Consider the following 19,305-nt stretch of genomic DNA (forward strand, 5'->3'; position numbering starts at 1 on the left):
TACAAACCCTTGCTTCTTGTCTTCTCCTCTAAGTACTAAAGTAAAATTAATCTTAAAACATCAAATCATCACGACCCTTCCTGACATGCATCAGGAACCTATTTTCACCTTTTGTTTCTAATGGGAATCTTTTCAATTTGCTCTGGAAAGGACATCGATGTTTGTTAAACCCACTGCATTCTAGGAGGGGAGATCACCCCTCAAAATACTATAAAACCTGAGAGCAAATCACACCCCAGCATACACTCTGAGGGTGCCTAGATAGATTCCATCCCCTTAGTGCTAGTTTTGGGCCTCCCTGACATGACACGCTGGTCATGCACATCTCTCTCTTCATCCCCTTATACATGGACATCTGCACATTTGGAAAAGTAGTATCACCCCCTAATTGCTCCTATACATCTCTATTTTCACTTGTTATTTTCCTAGTTCTTGATCGTGCATATATTTTGATTGACTGTGATTGTAAACCAATATGTTTTCAGTAAAAAAACCCCTTTAAAATCCTTTTAAATCCAGTCTTCTTACTGAGCCCAGCTTCGGTATACAAAGGTGTGCAATCTCTGTACCCTTTTGTCCACCCTGATTTTACAGCTAATCTCCCCAAAATCAAAACGGGGCCACTCCAGGTAGCACTGGTCACTCAACAAAGAAATTCCTGATATTATCAATCTAATGAATATTTGGTAATGTTATTTCTATGACCTTATTTTTCTGTAATAATTATTTTTCTGTAGAATTGTAATTTTTACAACCACTTACTTGATAATATGCAATCAACCTTTTTATGGTCTATGTCAACGTTTAATGTTTAATTTAATAATATATATTTTTTAAAGAAAGAGGATTATCCCAGCTCCTATGCACTGCATCTCAGAGTATCATGCAGAACACTGCCACTAAGTATTTAAGACAATTTTTCAGAAAACAAATCCACAAGTGCAGGCATATCAGGGCTAGGTGTCAGGATGAACTGCAACTAATGTTTATCTGTGGTGTTCAGGAACATAATATGCAAAGAACAGCAAATGCGCAAGGAGTGTGCAAAAAAATCTAACCGGCATTTTTGGTTTGGGTCTATTGGTCCTGAAAAAATTTCAGGATTAAAAAATATATATTTTGGGGGGAATTTTTTTTAAAATACTGATTTTTTTTTTTGTCCAATAGACCCTAGAAGAAAAATAACAGTAAAACAAACACACACACACAGTACAAAGCTGAACCAGCGGGGAACAATCTGTTTCCTGCGGGAACTACTGATCCTAGCTGGGCTTGCTTCTCCAACAGTCCAAATTAAACCAGGTTGCATAGGAGAAGCAAGCCCCAGCAGCTGCTGTGGCACATGGAGTACATTGCTCCATACAGCACACAAGAGCCTGGCTGTGCTTGCTTCTCCTGCAGTCTGGTTTACAGCACTCTGTAGGAGAACTGAGCCCCAGGAGCTGCTCTGCAGCACGGAGCACATTGCTCTGCATGGCAAAGAAAATCCTGGCTGGGCTTGTTTCTGCTGCAGCCCAATTTAAACCAGGTTGCAGGAGAAGCCAGTGTAAAGCCCAGCCTGCAGAGAGCAATCTGTTCCCAGCAGCACAACAGATCCTGAGCCTGCCTCCTTCTGCAGCCTGGTTTAAACTGGGCTGCATGAGAAACCAGCCCAAGCCAAGCAGGCAGGAACAGTCTGCACAGCTGATCCTCCAACTGTTTTCCATAGTTCCTTTAAACTTTAAAGTGACTGCAGTAGAAGCCCAACAAACACAGCAATCTGTTCCAGTCTCTGTTGTTTTCAGTCCAGTAATTCCTGAATATATCCAGGATTTGTTCAGGATTTTTTTTCTGGTTTCCCAGAAAACCTGGATATATTTGGGATGCTGAAATCTAGCTGAAAAATACCAGTAAGGTATTTGTCAGGTAATTTTCAACTCAGGTAGACCCGAATGCACACCCCTACAATACACAGGTAGACACTTATGAGGATCCAGAAGAGTTCCACATAAACTTCTTGACAAAATGCTATAGATCTACATTCTGCTAAGTTATGGAAGTATTATACCATCTCTCAAAATCTGAATTACATTCTACAGTTATACCCAGAACATTCAATGCAAATATTAAACATCTGATTATAGAAGATGATAACATTCCAAATATCCATCGTGTTGATTCAGTTTTTTAAAATGACAAATTAACCTTGAAAGGTGAATACTATCCAGGAGGCATATAATCAGTATGTGCATAACTCACAGAGAGGTTAAAATGGCAATGAAAGCGACAAAGCAAAATTGCCTTGACAGTTACCTTTCAGTCACATCTACTAATTCACCCTAAATGCCAAAATTAAATATAGTATAACACTACAAGATAACAAGGACAGAATTCCAATAGTATATAAAAAACCCAAATGTGCTTTTCCAAACAATTAAAGGAACAACTCAGATTTAAACAAGGGAAAGCCAGTGCTATTTGCAGACATAATTTTCTGAAGCATTTAATTTCATAGCAAGGAAAAGGCATTTTCTGAAAAGCTGAGTATTCTTCACCTGATCTTAGAATGCCTGTAAAATATTGCTGAGTATTCTTCACTTGATCTCAGAATGCCTGTAAAATATTAAATCAAGATACAAATATGCCACTAATTACATGGCCCTTATGCAGTTCTGGAGTGGTAAGGGACTCATATGTAAACGCCCTACCTCTCAAATCAAGTCTTACAAACTGTGTCATTGTAATGTGTAAATCATCATGCACTATCTTGGTAGTTCATTCCTTTTTTATCACCTAAAGGTGTTAGCTACCAAAAGTTCACAGGTTCCTACAAAAATGTAATGTAACCTAATATGAAAGGCCATTGGGAAATTATCCAGTTGTTGCAGTGGACTGACAGCTCATGTGTGCCATAATTGCTTTGAACTTTATAGTAAGACAACCAACTAAAACGCTATAAGTCCTAAGGCATGAAACATCAGCTAATATTTTAAACTTCTGACACCATTACAGCAGATAGATGTTACAACTGCAAAATCAGATCCCAGAAGCCGGGAGCCCAATCCAGGGGAAGGAAATGAACCTCTCTCCCCGCGCCCCCATCACACACACACTTTGATATTGCTGAAATCTAGCGCTAAATAAATGCCAACAGTCAAACTCTATGATGCAAATGAGTCCAGTCTGAAATCTGGGACTGGGTGAGAGGTGAATTGACCATTAATCCTGAATATGATTTGTACCAATGCATCAAGGAGCTTTTTACCCTCCCTATGCTCAATGGGTGAATTTGGGTAGGAGGAAAAATAGGGTTGTACTTATCCATTGTCATCGTGACCTTCTGTGCCGGCATACATGGGACTGCATGATTGCAGACCAGCTGCAAAGAAGAGCTCCCAAGATTTTCTAAAGAAGTTCCTAGGCTCTGGAGTGCTCCCCCTTCCCTCTGTCTATAAAGGTTCCTTTACCCAAATAAAGGGTTAAATGACAGAGGTGGGTGAGCACTTTGACCTTAGTTCCCTTTGCTGGTGTGAGAAGATTCATGCATGTTTGGCAGCCCACCACAGGGAAAAGAGGGGGAGTTGTGTGCCTGCACTGAAGGCCACTTGATGAACAATGAAACCCTGTTTTCATCATTGCGACTTCTGTGCAGCCCCACACAGGAGAATAGCATGCTCACCTACCCTAGCAGGAGGGTGTGGGCTGATCAATGGAAAATCTCTTGTAACACAGCTTTTCTCACTGCAGCTTCACTTCTGAAGTCCACATCCATTGAGTAGTGCTGGATGAATGTAGAGGGAGTGGACCAAGTCACTGCCTTGCAAATGTCCTCCAGCACAAGTCTGGTATGGAATGCTGCTGAAGATGGCTGAGCCCTTGTCGAGTGAGCTTTCAGGGACACTGGACAAGAGACTTTAGCTTCATTGTAAACTGTTCGGATTTCAGAGACCAACCAGCAAAGGAGTGACTGTGCTGATGCAATTCTCCCTTTATTTGAACCTTTGAAACATATGAACAAGTTTCTATCCTTCCTGAATTCTTGTGTCCTTTTTAAATAAATGTTCTTAGTACATATAATTTATGTAGTGTTTGTTTCAACAATGAAGTTGAAGGCAGGAAGAATACTGGGAGTGTGATGTCTTGGTTGAAGTGGAATTGTGATACCACCTTAGGGAGAAACTCTACACTAGGTCTGAGTATTATCTTGCCTGGGTAGAATTAAATAAAAGGAGGGTCACAGTGAGTGCCCATAGTTCGCCTACCTTTCTAGTGGAGGTAATCGCTACCAAAAAGGCACTTGCTATAGGTTCAAATGGTTTATACATCAGGGGTCTCCCAAGGAAGGACTTTGGTCTCTGAGGCACCCAGGTGCTGGGTAACAGAGGACCTTGAGACCAGGCCTTAGAACTGGAAAGCGGAGTTGGGAGTCCTGTTCCTCTCAGTCAGGAACCCTAAATTGAGCAGGTGGTGGTAGCGCATCCTACTCTCAGGAAGAAGAATAGCTCCCTCCAGGAATTGGCAACCCAAGAGGGAGCTGACAGGACTGGATCTGAAAGTCAAATCGGGCCAGTTCCATCACAAAGTCTAAAGAAACTCCAAAGATAAGTAAAGACCTAAAAAGGAAAAAAGTGGAGATACGTCTGTGGGGTCAGGACTCAATGGTTTAGTTTCCAGCTCCTAGAAGGAAGTAATTGTGGAAAAGACAACGCCAGGCAACATTGTGGACTCCAGAACAATACAAAGAACCAATCTGTAACACAAAGTGAAAGAAACAAGCAGATGGAGACACTCTCCATGAGGATGTAGGTCTATTTCCACAGATCAGCTCATAGAAACTATCACAAGATTATTTTTCCAAACCGTACACTCAATTAACTGAACAAAAGTAGGATTATCTCCTCTCTGCTTCAGTAAGAATTCACTGTGAATCATCCTTCAGGATAGAGACTCTCAGACAGCATTCTAGTATGTATGACCATACAAAATAGCATACTCTGACCATGGAGAAATCCATCCCTAGATTTAAAGAATTAAGTAGAAAACAAGGCAACTGCTATGGTTACACAGAATTTCTTCAAGGATAAGATGATTTTCACTAAAGCAGCAAACAGCTGCATTAAAATACTGTTCCTTTTGTTGAAAAGCAATGTCTGTTACTGAATTGTGCCTGTAGATTATGTAGAGAACCAGACAGTGTAGTGGTTAAGGGTGCAGACTCTAATCTGGAAGAACTGCGTTTGATTTCCCATTCCTTCACACACAGCTACTGGTGTGACCTTGGGTCAGTCACAAGCTGTTCACAAAAGGAACAGTATTTTAATGCAGCTGTTTGCTGCTTTAGTGAAAATCATCTTATCCTTGAAGAAATTCTGTGTAACCATAGCAGTTGCCTTGTTTTCTACTTAATTCTTTAAATCTAGGGATGGATTTCTCCATGGTCAGAGCAGTTCTCTCAAGAGCTCTCTCAGCCCCCCCCCCACCTCACTGGGTGTCTGTTGTGGGGAAGGGAAGGAGATTATAAGCTGCTCTGAGACTCCAAGTGAAGAGTGGTGTATAAAGCTGATCTCCTCCTCCTTCTCCACCGTGTTGGAAACTTATTTACTCCGGTTACTATCCTACAAACACTTACTTTGAGAGTACATGCCATGAAGGCTAGGATCAATCTGTCAATCTTATGACATAGATGACTGGGTGAAAGAGGGCACAGATGACTAGGTAAGACAACAAGAGAACAGATATTTAGTACATTAATATCTGCTCTTCATCCAAGGAGCTGAAGGCACCATCTTTCCCCCATTTTATTCTGTGTGGCAATTTAGGACTGAGACAAAAGGAGTGGCCCAAAGTCATCAGTGTACTGTGGGGATTTTAACAGGATCTCCTTGGTTAAAGTGCAGCACTCTAACCTCTTACTAAGTTTCAGGTCACATGGAGAAAGTTCTCATGAAGTTTCACATTTATTTCAGTCATTCACATGGGATATGGTCAAAAATAAGAATTGGGGGAAAGGTGTGAGGGAAGTACATGCTATAGCATTTTCATTTCTTAGCATTTCTTTTTTTTATTTAAAGTTTTTACTGACTTTTCCCTTCACAAATACAAAAATAAAAGAACATGAATTACTTCAAAGGTATCTAAGCTTTGGAGTATAATTGGAATATCTAAACAGCAATCAATAACAATCAAGAATGTTCAGATTACAAGAGTAATAGCTCTCTATTTCTCAGCATTTCCAACAAGTAATTCGATAGATTCTAAGTTAGGCCTTAAAGGTAAACCTAAGGACAGTCGGTCAAGGACCAGGTGCCTCTGAAGAAGTCTTTGTTTCTGTTATTCAAGGAGAAAGCAAACAGAGAAAGAAGTACCTTTGCCACCGGTGCTTTCCATTGTGTACAGATAATCCATGTAGAAAGCCCCAAACCTCTGCATTCCAGCTATCTCTGTGTACATCTCCTACCAACAAAGCAAAGTAAATACAACTAATGTTCTGTTAGGAAAGAATCTTGAGATTACAACCTAATGGTATCAGAGCTATATCCAAGAACCAGAGATATATGCTTGTTGGGTTTGCTCATTAATACATAGTAAAGCTTATCAAAACAAAAGGACAGAGGTTAGTCAAAGAATTCATCCTTCAGATAGCTAATGCACCATCCATACTAGGCCACACAAAAGGACACCTATAACTCTTCTGTATCTTTTGTCCACTTCAGCAGTAACTACTGGTTAATTAGTATCTTTAATGGAGCAAATAATCTCAATTTGACCTCTTACTTCCTAGCAAACTAGATGACTAATGAAAACTTGAAATGCAAAGTTGTTAAATTAGAAGATTTTAGGAAAAATATCCAGAAATAAATCAGCCATATTTGGGATCTGTTTTAAGATACTGATTGTTCATTTCTTTTAGAGTAAACCATCAAATCACAAGTGATATTTCCGTGTAATTAGACTTCAAGCAGGCTATCAAGATGCTTTAACAAATCTGTTAGATTCCTTCTAGAGTCAGGAGGTTTGCAGTGCTTTTCTTTCCTCCCTATTCTGAAATGCACTGTGAAGCTGATAAGAAGCTTATTTTGCATCTTGGTGTTTTTTAAATCAATGAAACAGACAGTGCTGTTTGGATCACCAGGCTGAATGATAGAGGATTTTAAAATCTGCTACATGCAATAGTTTTCACAGAAATTTCCACATTAGTAATGAAGTGCTCGCATTTGAGATTTGGTTCAGACTAATCATTATATTTAAATTTTATTCTCAACTGCACAATACAGGGCTGCACAATACAGAGCCCCTTTGGCTCCCCCAAAACTGGTGCTGCAAATTATAAGACTCATAGTAAAAAAAAAAAAAAAAAGCTGGCTGGAAGTGGAAGGAAGAAAAAAAAATGATGGAATTACCTCCCCTTCTCTGGCCAGTAGAATTTTTGAGCAGAAAATAGACAGTCTCACCTGATTCTCATCCTTATTGCATAACCCCAACCTACATGACTTTTTATCTTTGTAGTTCCCATAATACTCAGCAGCAGCTCTTCAGGGATCAAAAGGGGCAGTAACCTCAACCTTATTCCTCATCTGCCAGAAGCTGCTAGGATACAACATTCATAAAATAACCTCAGTTTCTTACTGAGTGTGCAGAATTGTAATTTTAGTTCTCTCTCTCTTTGAAGTGCTTGGAAGCAGCAAATAGGAAGAGATGCTTTTGAGTATCTTAAAGCAAGATATATTTGATTTTGTGCATGCCTGCATCTTCATCTTGAGCAAAGGCTTATGAATTTTGAACTGTGGAATCCACATCCAAGAACAAAGACATACAATAAGAATAAACTCTATATGGGTACACTTGCTTTATTTATCATAGTTCTAAATTCAAAACAGCTTACTGAAGTTTTATCATTTTTATCCTCACAAGTAAGCTTGTGCTCAAGAATAGTCATTTGTCCAATTAGCTTCAGAGCGGGAGGAGGATTTGAACACATCATACCAGTCCAGGTCTAACATGCTATCTATTGCTAAACACTGCCTCTTAGGCATTTTGTTTTACCCTGCTTGACCAAGCCCGCCAAATAGCTTAGCCATGAATAAATGCCACTTAGCTCATTACATCCTACATTAGTCATGGCCTCTATATAATCAAGTAAAATGGAGATAAATTCAAATAACCCATTCAGATACAACTCTGAAGAGATTAATGTGAAGCCATTAAGCGACAAAATATTTTAGGAAACAATGGGCAGTGTTGAGAATATAATGAGATCTACTGAGCATATAGGTGGATGAAATATACCTTATTAACATTACATTGCCATTATCTAAGAAGAAAAATAAATAAATATAAGACCTTGTGAGCAGCTGCATCTAAAATGAAATCTGCATGAACCCCATTGTTTTCTGGACTTCTGTAATCAAACAGCGAATTGGTGAGATATGTCATCCCTTTTGTGCTCAAATTTTCTCCACAACTGAAAAAGTAGGCCTCCTTATGCAAAAAGAAAAGACAAAAGTGAGTAGGAACACAGGACACCACAAGCTAATATTATTGTATCTTCTTTACAGAGAAGAAACTTGAATGACATTAAGGAATATTTGAAGCAATGCATAGCTCCCCTATACTTTTTTGTCTAATTGTTAGACAAAAAACCCCACAAGTTTCCTGTGTGAAATTAATCACGTCTCTTTGGATCCCAACTACAACCTTTAAAAACATCTAAAAACATATTCTTCCTAGTTACAATGCATCAGTGTTACAAGTTGTACTTACTGCATCAGTTCTATTCATGTTTTCTTCAAAATCTTTAATTCCCATAATTCCTTTAAGACAAAGAGCTTGACAACCAACAAAGCCTATCTGGCAATCAAAGAAGGGTCCTCCCCTCATGAGAACCTATAAGGGGGGAAATGTACCATGGTGAGGAATATTGTAAACTAAAGTAGAAGACCATTAGCCACAGCACACAGTTGGGCATGCCTACCTAACCAAAATTACTAGAGGTTGTTTTAGCTCCCTGTATATGCAGTTATTGCAGTTGTTCTATTACTTTACTCACATAATTAGGTATAAAAAGCATAATGCACATGAGATTTGAAAATTCAGTATTTAGTTTAGCATAGCTTCCCTCTAGAAATAGACATTCAAGTTATTACAGCCATCCAATAACAGAAGAATATATAATAAGCACCGTAACTGCCAGTTCAGTAATGATACTAATGAAAAAAAAATAATATAATAATGTCAAAACATTTACTAGACATTAATATATGGGGAAAGTAATGGAAAATTACCTCGACTGTAGTCCCTTCTTGTTCCCAGCGTATTATTTCTTTAGATTTTACTTTCTGTGGACTGTAATAACTACTTTCAGCTTGCATTTCAGTGAGCTGTGCAACAATTATGACAAATGTTTACCATTAGTCAACACTAGTGCTAAATACATGCAGGCCATCACTATTGCATAGAACTGATGGATTTACTATTTGTAAATATGATTACACAGGAAACAGGTGCTTTAAAGCTACTGCAACAGTGTATCCATTTTTTAAGAAAACCTTTAAGAACTTACATATGTATGGCATAATTTTTAAACAAGCTTAACATTTTTAGTTCATATTTTACTCTCATAAATTATGCATGAAAAAGTTAAGTTAAAAGATACACATACAAAATACTAATAATTTAATATTTGTAATTTTGTTACAGCAGCACAGGAAATAAATCACAAAAGGAATAAGTAGAAACACCAATTTTTTTAGAATCTCTTTGTCGACATACATAAAGCAGCAAGGAAAGATCAACAGTACACTTGTCAATTTAACATTGCTTATTAAATGAAAGCAATATAAAATAATTAAACAGCACTAACAGCTCTTAGCACTGAATGTTCAGACATCTTGAACTGCTAAAATAAAATCTCTTAATTTTCATACAACATAAAATTCCAAGAAGCTATCGTTACTTAGTTATTTCCAACTGTGCGTACACATGGTTGCTGTTTGGAAGTAAAATGCAAACTCTCAAGTAAATGAGGGAAGGGAGGGACATTATTCAGCTGTATGCAATTATCGTAGAGGAAAAGCAATTAATTGATTAAAAGAACTCAAACATTGCAAGAACAATTTTCAACATTATTAGGAAAATGCTACATTTAATTTGGCATGATTTTTTTAGCTGGAACAGTATCAGCTATTCAGGATGCTAATGCAGAAACTTGACCTTATTTTTGACCAAAATATGAACCACAAATTAATTCCATACATTCTTAGCATTCAAGCGAAACAATGAATTCTAATGTTTTCCTCCTAAGTGCCACCATAATTTCTTATACATCCCACTTTATAGTGCAAATATATAAAATGCAAGATGTTAGGATGTGGTAAAATTATTTTATGTATATTATAAATGCACAAAAATTAATACAAGGTCAAGCATAAAAAGTTCTTACTTTAACAGAAGGTACATTTACACTAGCCATTTATTACAAGATCTAATAGGGTTGCTATCTGAACCACAGTAAATTTCAAAATGTGCCATATTAAAAATGTCATAAAATCAGCATTTAAAAAGTTGCGGTGTCCTTTTACACATAATTCATCACACAGGCTCATCCTCCAACCTCACTGCAAGCAATGACTGTAACATCAGAGACATACAGCATAATGAAGAAATTAAAACAATCCAAGATCTTTGAATGAGGAACTTCCTAACTACTTCCCCATACCGCTGTACTTTGGACACTTGTGATTCATAACATGTATATTCATTTTCATGATCCAAGGTTTGGAACATTACTATTTGGCTACATGTGGAAAGTAACTTTCTACAAATAGCCTCCCCTTGCCAAGGCAAAAGTTTATTCAGCACTATCTAAAAACCATCCATCTATATCAAATCTTTCTACACAGCAATTAGCTGTAATAGTTTCAGAAGGTAGCTGTGTTGGATGGCAGTAGAACAGCTGGATTCAAGTCCAGTAGCACCTTGGGCACCAAGAAGATTTTCAGGGTATAAGCTTTCAAGAAGCAATGCTCCCTCCAACAGATACAAGTCAGAATATGATGATATTGGATTTATATCCCGCCCTCCACCCCGAAGAGTCTCAGAGCGGCTCACAGTCTCCTTTACCTTCCTCCCCCACAACAGACACCCTGTGAGGTGGGTGGGGCTGGAGAGGGCTCTCACAGCAGCTGCCCTTTCAAGGACAACTTCTGCCAGAGCTATGGCTGACCCAAGGCCATTCCAGCAGGTGCAAATGGAGGAGTGGGGAATCAAACCTGGTTCTCCCAGATAAGAGTCCGCACACTTAACCACTACACCAAACTGGCTCTCTGAGTCCTTCTGCCCCAATGGTGAGAGGGGTGTTGCAAATAAGTCAGGATGCAGAGGTACAATGCATACTGTAAGCTGTGAAAGAACTCACAAAGTGGGATTTGGGATGGGATGCAACAGAAGCTTTTCAATAAGATGCTCAGTTACTGGAAATTTGGTAAAATTTAGTAAAATTTTAGTTTAAAAATACTGAAAATCTTTATTGTCCAGAAAGGCACGAAAATTTATTATCCAATGTAAAGACTTGCTTTACCATTACTTTTATATGTGTTCAGTTTTTAATATTTTGCATTAAAATTAATCATGTTAATTCCTTTTTTAATTGTTCACTAGTACAAAGATCATTTAATTAGTATTTAGACATCATATGAGTGTTCTAATCTCTTCTATTTTAATGCAACTTTTTTCTTTGTTTTAAAGAAAGGAACTTACAAGCATTCATCCAAATTTGTACTTAATATGTATTTTTCTCATTATCAAGAGAATAGCCACAGGCAAGTATCTAATGCTGCAGTTCTGCTGAGGGCTGAAACAACTATATATTTGCATTAAAAATCTTACCTTGAATGTGATAGTGGCCTTTGTGCAGTAAAATCCAATAGAAACAACAGGATCCTTCACTGTCTGCGATTTCTGCTGATTCATTGTTATTTCGTCATCCATTCCAGCAGAGTCTCCCTCTTCATCATCATTACCCACAATTGCAGGTACGAAAGACCACGCCCATGATACCCAGCCCTGCTGCTGATCATCATCTTGCTGAACATGAGATTCCAGAGAAACATACTGCATATCATGGCCTGTTTCATCTTCCAGACCTTTACATTCAAAAATAAAGAAGCCGGGATTGAAAAGTAGTATTAGACCCAAACCCTGGAATACAAGCCAATTTATTGTTATATAGACCAATATAATTGTTATATGCTGTCTTTCAGGCTGAACATGTGAGATATAATTGGTATTTTAAAAAGACAGTGTACTCATTCAATCCTTATCTCATACCTCTTCCCAATAATCCTCTAAAGTATGCCACTATATTTCCAACTTCACTGCAGATGGGGTTAGATGTAGTTTTCCCCAAGGCCATGCTATATGTTTCAAGTCCAAACCTGTTGCTATACACCAGCTCTCATATATGTATGCAAGAAAACATACTACTTTATGGAAAAATTACTAGGAAAGTTGTCACCCATAGAAAATCATAGTTCTTCTATTCACTGCTGTTATTATGTTCTTAAATGTACTTTTAGCCTGCCTTTCAGTAAAAAAAAAACTTTCCAAGGTAACAAGAGCAGAAAAGGACAGCTGTCCCCAAAGGCCACACAAACACCAATTTGTGGATATCAGATTAAGAAAAATTAAAGCTTGCATTCTCTACAAGGAAAATGAAACAGTTTGCTTCCCTCACCCTTTTCCACTTAACAGAGAAATAATACTACAGCAGAAAGTAAGACCCCTCTTTTGCACTGAACTCTATTATACTTTGCCTTACTGTGATCTTCTGACCTTGGGGCAGATAAAATAACTGCATGAGGAACTGACTGCAAGAGGATGCTGAGAAGCTGATTCCTCTTTTACATGTGATGGGTAGTAATGAAAGAAGAAAAGCCAGCTTCTTCTTGCAGCAGGTTCCTTACACAATTATCTACCCAAAGGTCAAGAGATCACAGTAAGGCAAAGTACAAAAACAGAGAGCTCAATGTAATTTTTGATGTAGTGAATTTCCATGTTAAGCCAGGAGAGATGGGGAAAGTTAACTTTGTTTAACTTAAAAGAAGAAGATATTGGATTTATATCCCACCCTCCACTCCGAAGAGTCTCAGAGCGGCTCACAATCTCCTTTACCTTCCTTCCCTACAACAGACACTCTGTGAGGTGGGTGGGGCTGGAGAGGGCTCTCACAGCAGCTGCCCTTTCAAGGACAACCTCTGCCAGAGCTATGGCTGACCCAAGACCATGCTAGCAGGTGCAAGTGGAGGAGTGTGGAATGAAACCCGGTTCTCCCAGATAAGAGTCCGCACACTTAACCACTACACAAAACTGGCTCTCCAGAAGAAGAAGATTGATGATGATGATATTGGATTTACATCCCGCCCTCCAATTCGAATCTCAGAGCAGCTCACAATCTCCTTTACCTTCCTCCCCAACAGATACCCTGTGAGGTGGGTGGGGCTGAGAGGACTCTCACAGCAGCTGCCTTTTCAAGGACAACCTCTGCCAGAGCTATGGCTGACCCAAGGCCATTCCAGCAGGTGCAAGTGGAGGAGTGGGGAATGAAACCCGATTCTCCCAGATAAGAGTCCGCACACTTAACCGCTACACCAAAAGGGGAAATGAAAGCTTTTATCTGATTCGGAATATTTATCAGCTATCTCAAACCTAGTTTGTGGGCCAGAATTACTTGAGCTGAGATTGGGAGATACACAATGTAAGGATTTTTTAATATGCTGGCCCCCAAGCTTTGGACTTCCTTGCTCATTATGAAGCCCCTCACTGCCAGTCTTCTGGAAACTGAGGAAGACTTTCGGGTTTTGAAGGTTCTTTGAAAGAGGTTTCACACAACTGCTTCCTGTTGATTTTCAGCTCTAACCCTTCATTCTCTTTTCTTAACATTTCAAGTGACTGGTTTTATTGCCATCAATTTGGATTTTTATTGCTGCTTTTATTCTTGCTACTTGTTGCCTGGGTTTTTAATGCCATATGCAGCTTTTTGTTACTACTGTGCTTTTATAAAATAAGCATGGCTTGGTTTGTTTTCAGCTTTGTCAGCTTCTATAAATAACATTTCGTAGAAGGCTGGGTTGAAACATCTTTAAAAAAATGAATGCCTAAAATAAAAAATGAAAGGGAAAGACTCATGGGGCTAGTTGAGTTTTATTACCTCTCCCTTTTACCCAACTTAGTTAAAACAACAAAAATGAGGTAGGTATTGTGCTTTCTAACCAAATGAAAAGGCTGAAGTTTGTACTTTGCAAAGAATGGCCTGTTGAAACTCTAGGTGAAATAAGATAAAAAAAGAAACAGTCCAATAATAACTATAAAATTAGCTTAATATTCATGACACATTACCAAAGTATCACACCAAGTAAAGAGAACAGGACCTGGAAACAGATCCACCATCAGAAAAACTGACATGGCACAAGAGTAAAATTATATATATACACACACACACACACACACACATATATATATATTGATTTAGAATAGTTCTATGCCACCTCCTCACAGCCATGCTTGAGGTGACCTACAATTAAAGACCACAGTGATCACTTTTGGAGGCTCCAGTAAAAACCAACAAGCAAACAAAAAACTTCTTTAGAACCAAGGGCACCTCCAAAGAGAACAAATGGCAGTAATCCAGTGTAGATTTTATTAAGGCATGCACAGTTTTTCTTCCAAGAAAGGCCACAGGAGTGTGGAAATCTAAGCTGGTAAAAAGCATTCCTTGGAACCTTAACTCCTTGCCTTATAGGAAATAAGAGCTAGGTCTTGAAACAATCACAAACTACTACCAAAAATGAAGAACCTCACTGAGAACAAGATGCAAACCTAGTCTTACATCTAACCAAAAACATTTCTTTTTAAAATTAAAATGTCATTTGTTTGCCAATCTATGAGGCAAGAAGCAGCTCTATCATTTGCCTGGTAAAAATCTAAATTCTCAAAATTTGTCCAATACATGTATTACCTACTTAATAAGTTACAATGGAAAACCTCAAAAGCCAAATTTTGGCCATGGTTTGTTCTTTTACATAGACATGTAATAACTGGGGTCTCCAACATGTGCCTCGATCTGGATGGCTCAGGCTAGTCCAATCTTGTCAGATTTCAGACGTTAAGCAGGATTGGCCCTGGTTAGTAATTGGATGGGAGACATCCAAGAAATACCGAGGTCATGCCACTGAGGCAGACAATGGCAAACCACCTCTGAACATCTCTTGCCTTGAACCCTATGCAGTCACCATAAGTTCGCTGTGATCTAAAAGCACTTTCCACCCTAACATGTAGCTCATGAGCTACAAGTAGCTTGCTAGCTGCAGCAGATTAGCTAAAAGACCCAGAAAAAGATAGCAAAAACATCTGCAGTAGGCTTTTTAAAAAATATATTTTATAGGATTTTTCACTTTGCTGTTTAGTTGACACCTTCAATTCTGGTGCTTTGCCCAGTCCACACTCTGTTTCTAAGACATAGTAAAACTTGGTGATGTACTAGGGTGGAGTGGAGGAGTAACTTTGGGATATTTTTCATTATTTTTTCATTATATTTCCAGTAGTTCTTACTAAAGAAAAGATCAGCAACCTCTAAGCTATTACAATATGTTTAACAGAATGTCATGGATTCAGTTTTAGGAGACTGTGACTGCAGATGTTAATAAAGACATTTATATTACATTCAGAAATTTGATAAGCAAGTTATGTTTAAGCAATACTTAATATTCTTGATTCTTTAAAAACATTTAAAACCAATTCTAAATGTTAAACTAATTTATATTCTCTACTCTGTAAATCACCCAGCCCTCCACGGTTTTAAACCTCCTCAGAGTCTAAAAATCAATCTGGGAATTTGGCAGAACAGCAACATTTCTGAAAAAGAAAAGATTGGGAGAAAAGGGGGAAAGGCTTCCAGTCACTAGCTGGCTACATCAAAGTTTCAAAGATGCAGTTGCAAATACCTTTTTCAACATCTTCAGTTGTTGAATAAAAGATGAGCTCTGACAGCTGAATATTTTACTGCAAGACTTAGACCATGAATACCATAAAAAAAAATCCCTCCACTACTGAACACAGCTGCCAACATAGTGAAAGACTGCAGAATTAAAACCCACAAGATATTACAAGAGTCCCTACTTAAAGAATGTATTTGGAAGAGGAAACTATACTCATCAAGAAGGCAGAATTCACATAATGAATGCACTTCATATGAAATCCTCTTTGGAACAACAGAGACTGCTTAAAGCAGTTTTATTCCCATTTAAAACAGACATTTAAAAACGTTCCTTCCTATTGTAGCTGACAACAATAAGAATACAAAAGTGAACAAAAAAAGAAGGGAGATCACAGACAAAAGAAATCAGAAATATACCATTTGGACTTGGGTAACTGTATAGAATCACCAACCCACTCCCAACAAGTTCTGTAATATAAAACATCAGGGCAAAATCCCTTAATTTACAGGATCAGCTTTTCACATATAGCTGTTAACGCAAGCTGGACACAAGCTCTGGCAACCTTACAGGACAATCTTAACATAAGGATTAACTGTTCTTGAACAATTTCAAGTGTGTTATGTCCAAATGAGACTCCTTCAACAGCAGGAATACTTTTTTGTTCCCATTTTTTCTCCTTTAAAACGATGACAACTCGGGGATGGGGGTTTAAATCCACAGATTATAGGTAATGTAGAATAGTCTGGAGAACTTGCAACTAAAGTTTACCAAAGCTGTAATACTTTTTTTCAATCTCACAGAAGACAACTGCAATGAAAAAATAAATCCACATGATACACACACACAAGACACTTGAGGAATCGGATGTGCATTTTGTGACTAGGATGATCACTATGATGTTTCACTGTCCTTGCCAGAGAATTCAGGCAAAAAGGCACTGTCTGATCCAAGCACATTTGAATGGGAAGGATAGAAGAGAGCTTTGGCAGGGATTCTTTTTGCATTAGAGTACAAACCAGCATGTACACAAATCCCAGAGCATCACGCAAAGGAGTAGGAACAGGGGTTTTATAAGGCAGAGCTGGCTCCTTACCTTTCACCAAGCTTTGTAACACTGACCTCTACATGAGTAAATAATAACCCATATAAAGTATCATTGTTTATAGCAAGTAAGAAGTGAAAAATAAGGAAGAGTCTCTTGAATTTGAATTTAACCAATCCAAATTGTTAAATGCAGACTGAAGTCATAGTAAATACCATAACTCATAAAAAGTCAGAACCAGTGCTGTAGAGCTAGAATGTCAGACTAGGGTCTCAGAGACCCAGATTCAAATCTTCGTTCAGCCATGAGGTTGGACCAATAATTCTCTCTCTCTGCCTAAGCACTCTTACTGGTTTTGTTGGTTTTCGGTGAAAATAAGAGAGCTGTGGAAAATAAAAGTACTGCCCTAGTTTACTTGAACAAAAGGAAGAATAAAAATGTACACAGATCAGAAACTAGTTCAGAAAACAGATATTAGGAACAGACAATTTTACTGCAAATGCTCAAATCTTCCTATGATTTAAAGTACTATGATCTTAAGCTCTGATTTTCAATAAGTGGATGGAAGTCACACACAGTGCACCCAATATAAATCACTACCAATTGTACCACCACCATTTTCTTTGCTTATAGTTTGTAAAAGAGAGGGGGAAAAGAGAACAGAAAAGACAGATTGCTTACCTGTAACTGTAGATCTTCGAGTGGTCATCTGTGCATTCACACTCATGGGATAGAGCGCTTGCGCCAATCTCCGAATCGGTACCTAAAAAGCCTGGGATTTTTTTGCGCTCGGCACCAGTGGGCATGAGCAGGCATCCCAGTACGCATGCTCACTGGAGCCAGCGCGAGGATCCCGCCAGTTCCTTCCTGACCACTGGAAGCCCCTACCATCGGGAGACCATCAGCAGTGGGGAAGGCGGGCAGGTAGTGCGAATGCACAAATGACCACTCGAAGATCTACAGTTACAGGTAAGCAACCTGTCTATCTTCTTCGTGGTCTCTGTGCTTCACACTCATAGGAGATTAGCAAGCAAGACATATCTGGAGGCGGGAAGACGGTCAACCAGAAGAGACAGCTTGCAGCACCACAGCTCCCAGACAAGTCCTCTGCTGAGCATGTACATCCAGAGTGTAATGCTTCATGAAAGCATGTGGAGAGGACCAAGAGGCGGCCTTGCACACATTAATTAAGGAAACACCCTTCAGGAACGCCACCGATGTCGCCATCGCTCTAGTAGAGTGTCCACGAATGGGTCCAGGCAATGGCTTCTTCGCCAGCAAGTAGCACAGTTTAATAGTCTCAGTAAGCCACTTCGAAAGCCGCTAAGATGAAATTTTTGAACCCAATCTAGGAGCAGCATAGGAAACAAAAAGGTGCTGGTCCTGACGAAAACTCTTAGAACGACTCAAGTAAAAAAGTAACGCACGCTTAACATCCAAAGCGTGCCACTGACGTTCCTCGTCCGAGGAAAACGTGGGATAAAACGTAGGTAACCAAACGTCCAACTTAAGGTGAAACTGGGAAACCACCTTGGGGAGAAACAAAACATCAGGAGCCAACAACACTCCAGACTCATGAAAAACTAAGTATGGGTGGTCACAGCGCATAGCCATGAGCTCCCCTACATGGCGTGCCAACGTGATTGTCACCAAAAATGCAGTCTTCCAGGATAGAAGCTGTAGGGAACACGTTGCCATTGGTTCAAAGAGACGCTGAGTCAACCTATCCAATACTAATGGCAAATCCCACAACTGTGGAGGTGATCTAGATGGAGGATGCAATCTGATCAGTCCTTTTTGTGTTTTTTGCTTTCTTTGTATAATTGAAATTTGTATGATGTTGTTAGCCGCCCTGACCCTGCTCCGGCGGGGAGGGCGGGATACAAATAAAATTATCTATCTATCTATCTATCTATCTATCTATCTATCTATCTATCTATCTATCTTTCATAAATTGCTTCGAATGAGGGTGAGCAAACACTGAATGCCCTTTAACAGATTCATGGTACGATGATATTGCTGATAAATAAACTTTAATAGAAGAAAAGGAAAGTCCAGCATCCACCAAGGACAACAAAAAGTCAAAAAGTGGTAGGCCCATCCGTTGGGGTGAGACTGTAGGGTCGGCCAAAAACCAAAGAAACTTCCCCCACTTCCTGTTGTAGGAAGCACGGATAGGCAACTTTCTACTATTTAGAAATACGTGCTGGACTCTGCTCAAGAATTCGCAGGGTTGATGAACCACGCCGTCAGCTTCAGGTGAGGTAGGTTGTGATGAAACACTTGTCCTTCTTG

General features: G+C 38.9%; 1 protein-coding gene across 2 annotated transcripts in view; it reads right to left on the minus strand.

Annotated features, from left to right (window-relative positions):
* VPS13B (vacuolar protein sorting 13 homolog B) overlaps positions 1-19,305 on the minus strand; it is a 572,358-nt gene that overhangs the window by 481,665 nt on the left and 71,388 nt on the right. For both annotated transcript variants that reach the window (XM_060243442.1, XM_060243444.1), the window contains exons 8-12: positions 11,863-12,119; positions 9,261-9,356; positions 8,740-8,862; positions 8,320-8,457; positions 6,345-6,432 (exon numbers count right to left, since the gene is read on the minus strand). In XM_060243442.1, coding sequence (XP_060099425.1) covers positions 6,345-6,432; positions 8,320-8,457; positions 8,740-8,862; positions 9,261-9,356; positions 11,863-12,119 — 702 coding nt within the window. The remainder of the gene's footprint in view (positions 1-6,344; positions 6,433-8,319; positions 8,458-8,739; positions 8,863-9,260; positions 9,357-11,862; positions 12,120-19,305) is intronic.

Source organism: Heteronotia binoei, chromosome 7 (genome assembly GCF_032191835.1).
Source record: "Heteronotia binoei isolate CCM8104 ecotype False Entrance Well chromosome 7, APGP_CSIRO_Hbin_v1, whole genome shotgun sequence".
Lineage (NCBI taxonomy): Eukaryota > Metazoa > Chordata > Lepidosauria > Squamata > Gekkonidae > Heteronotia > Heteronotia binoei.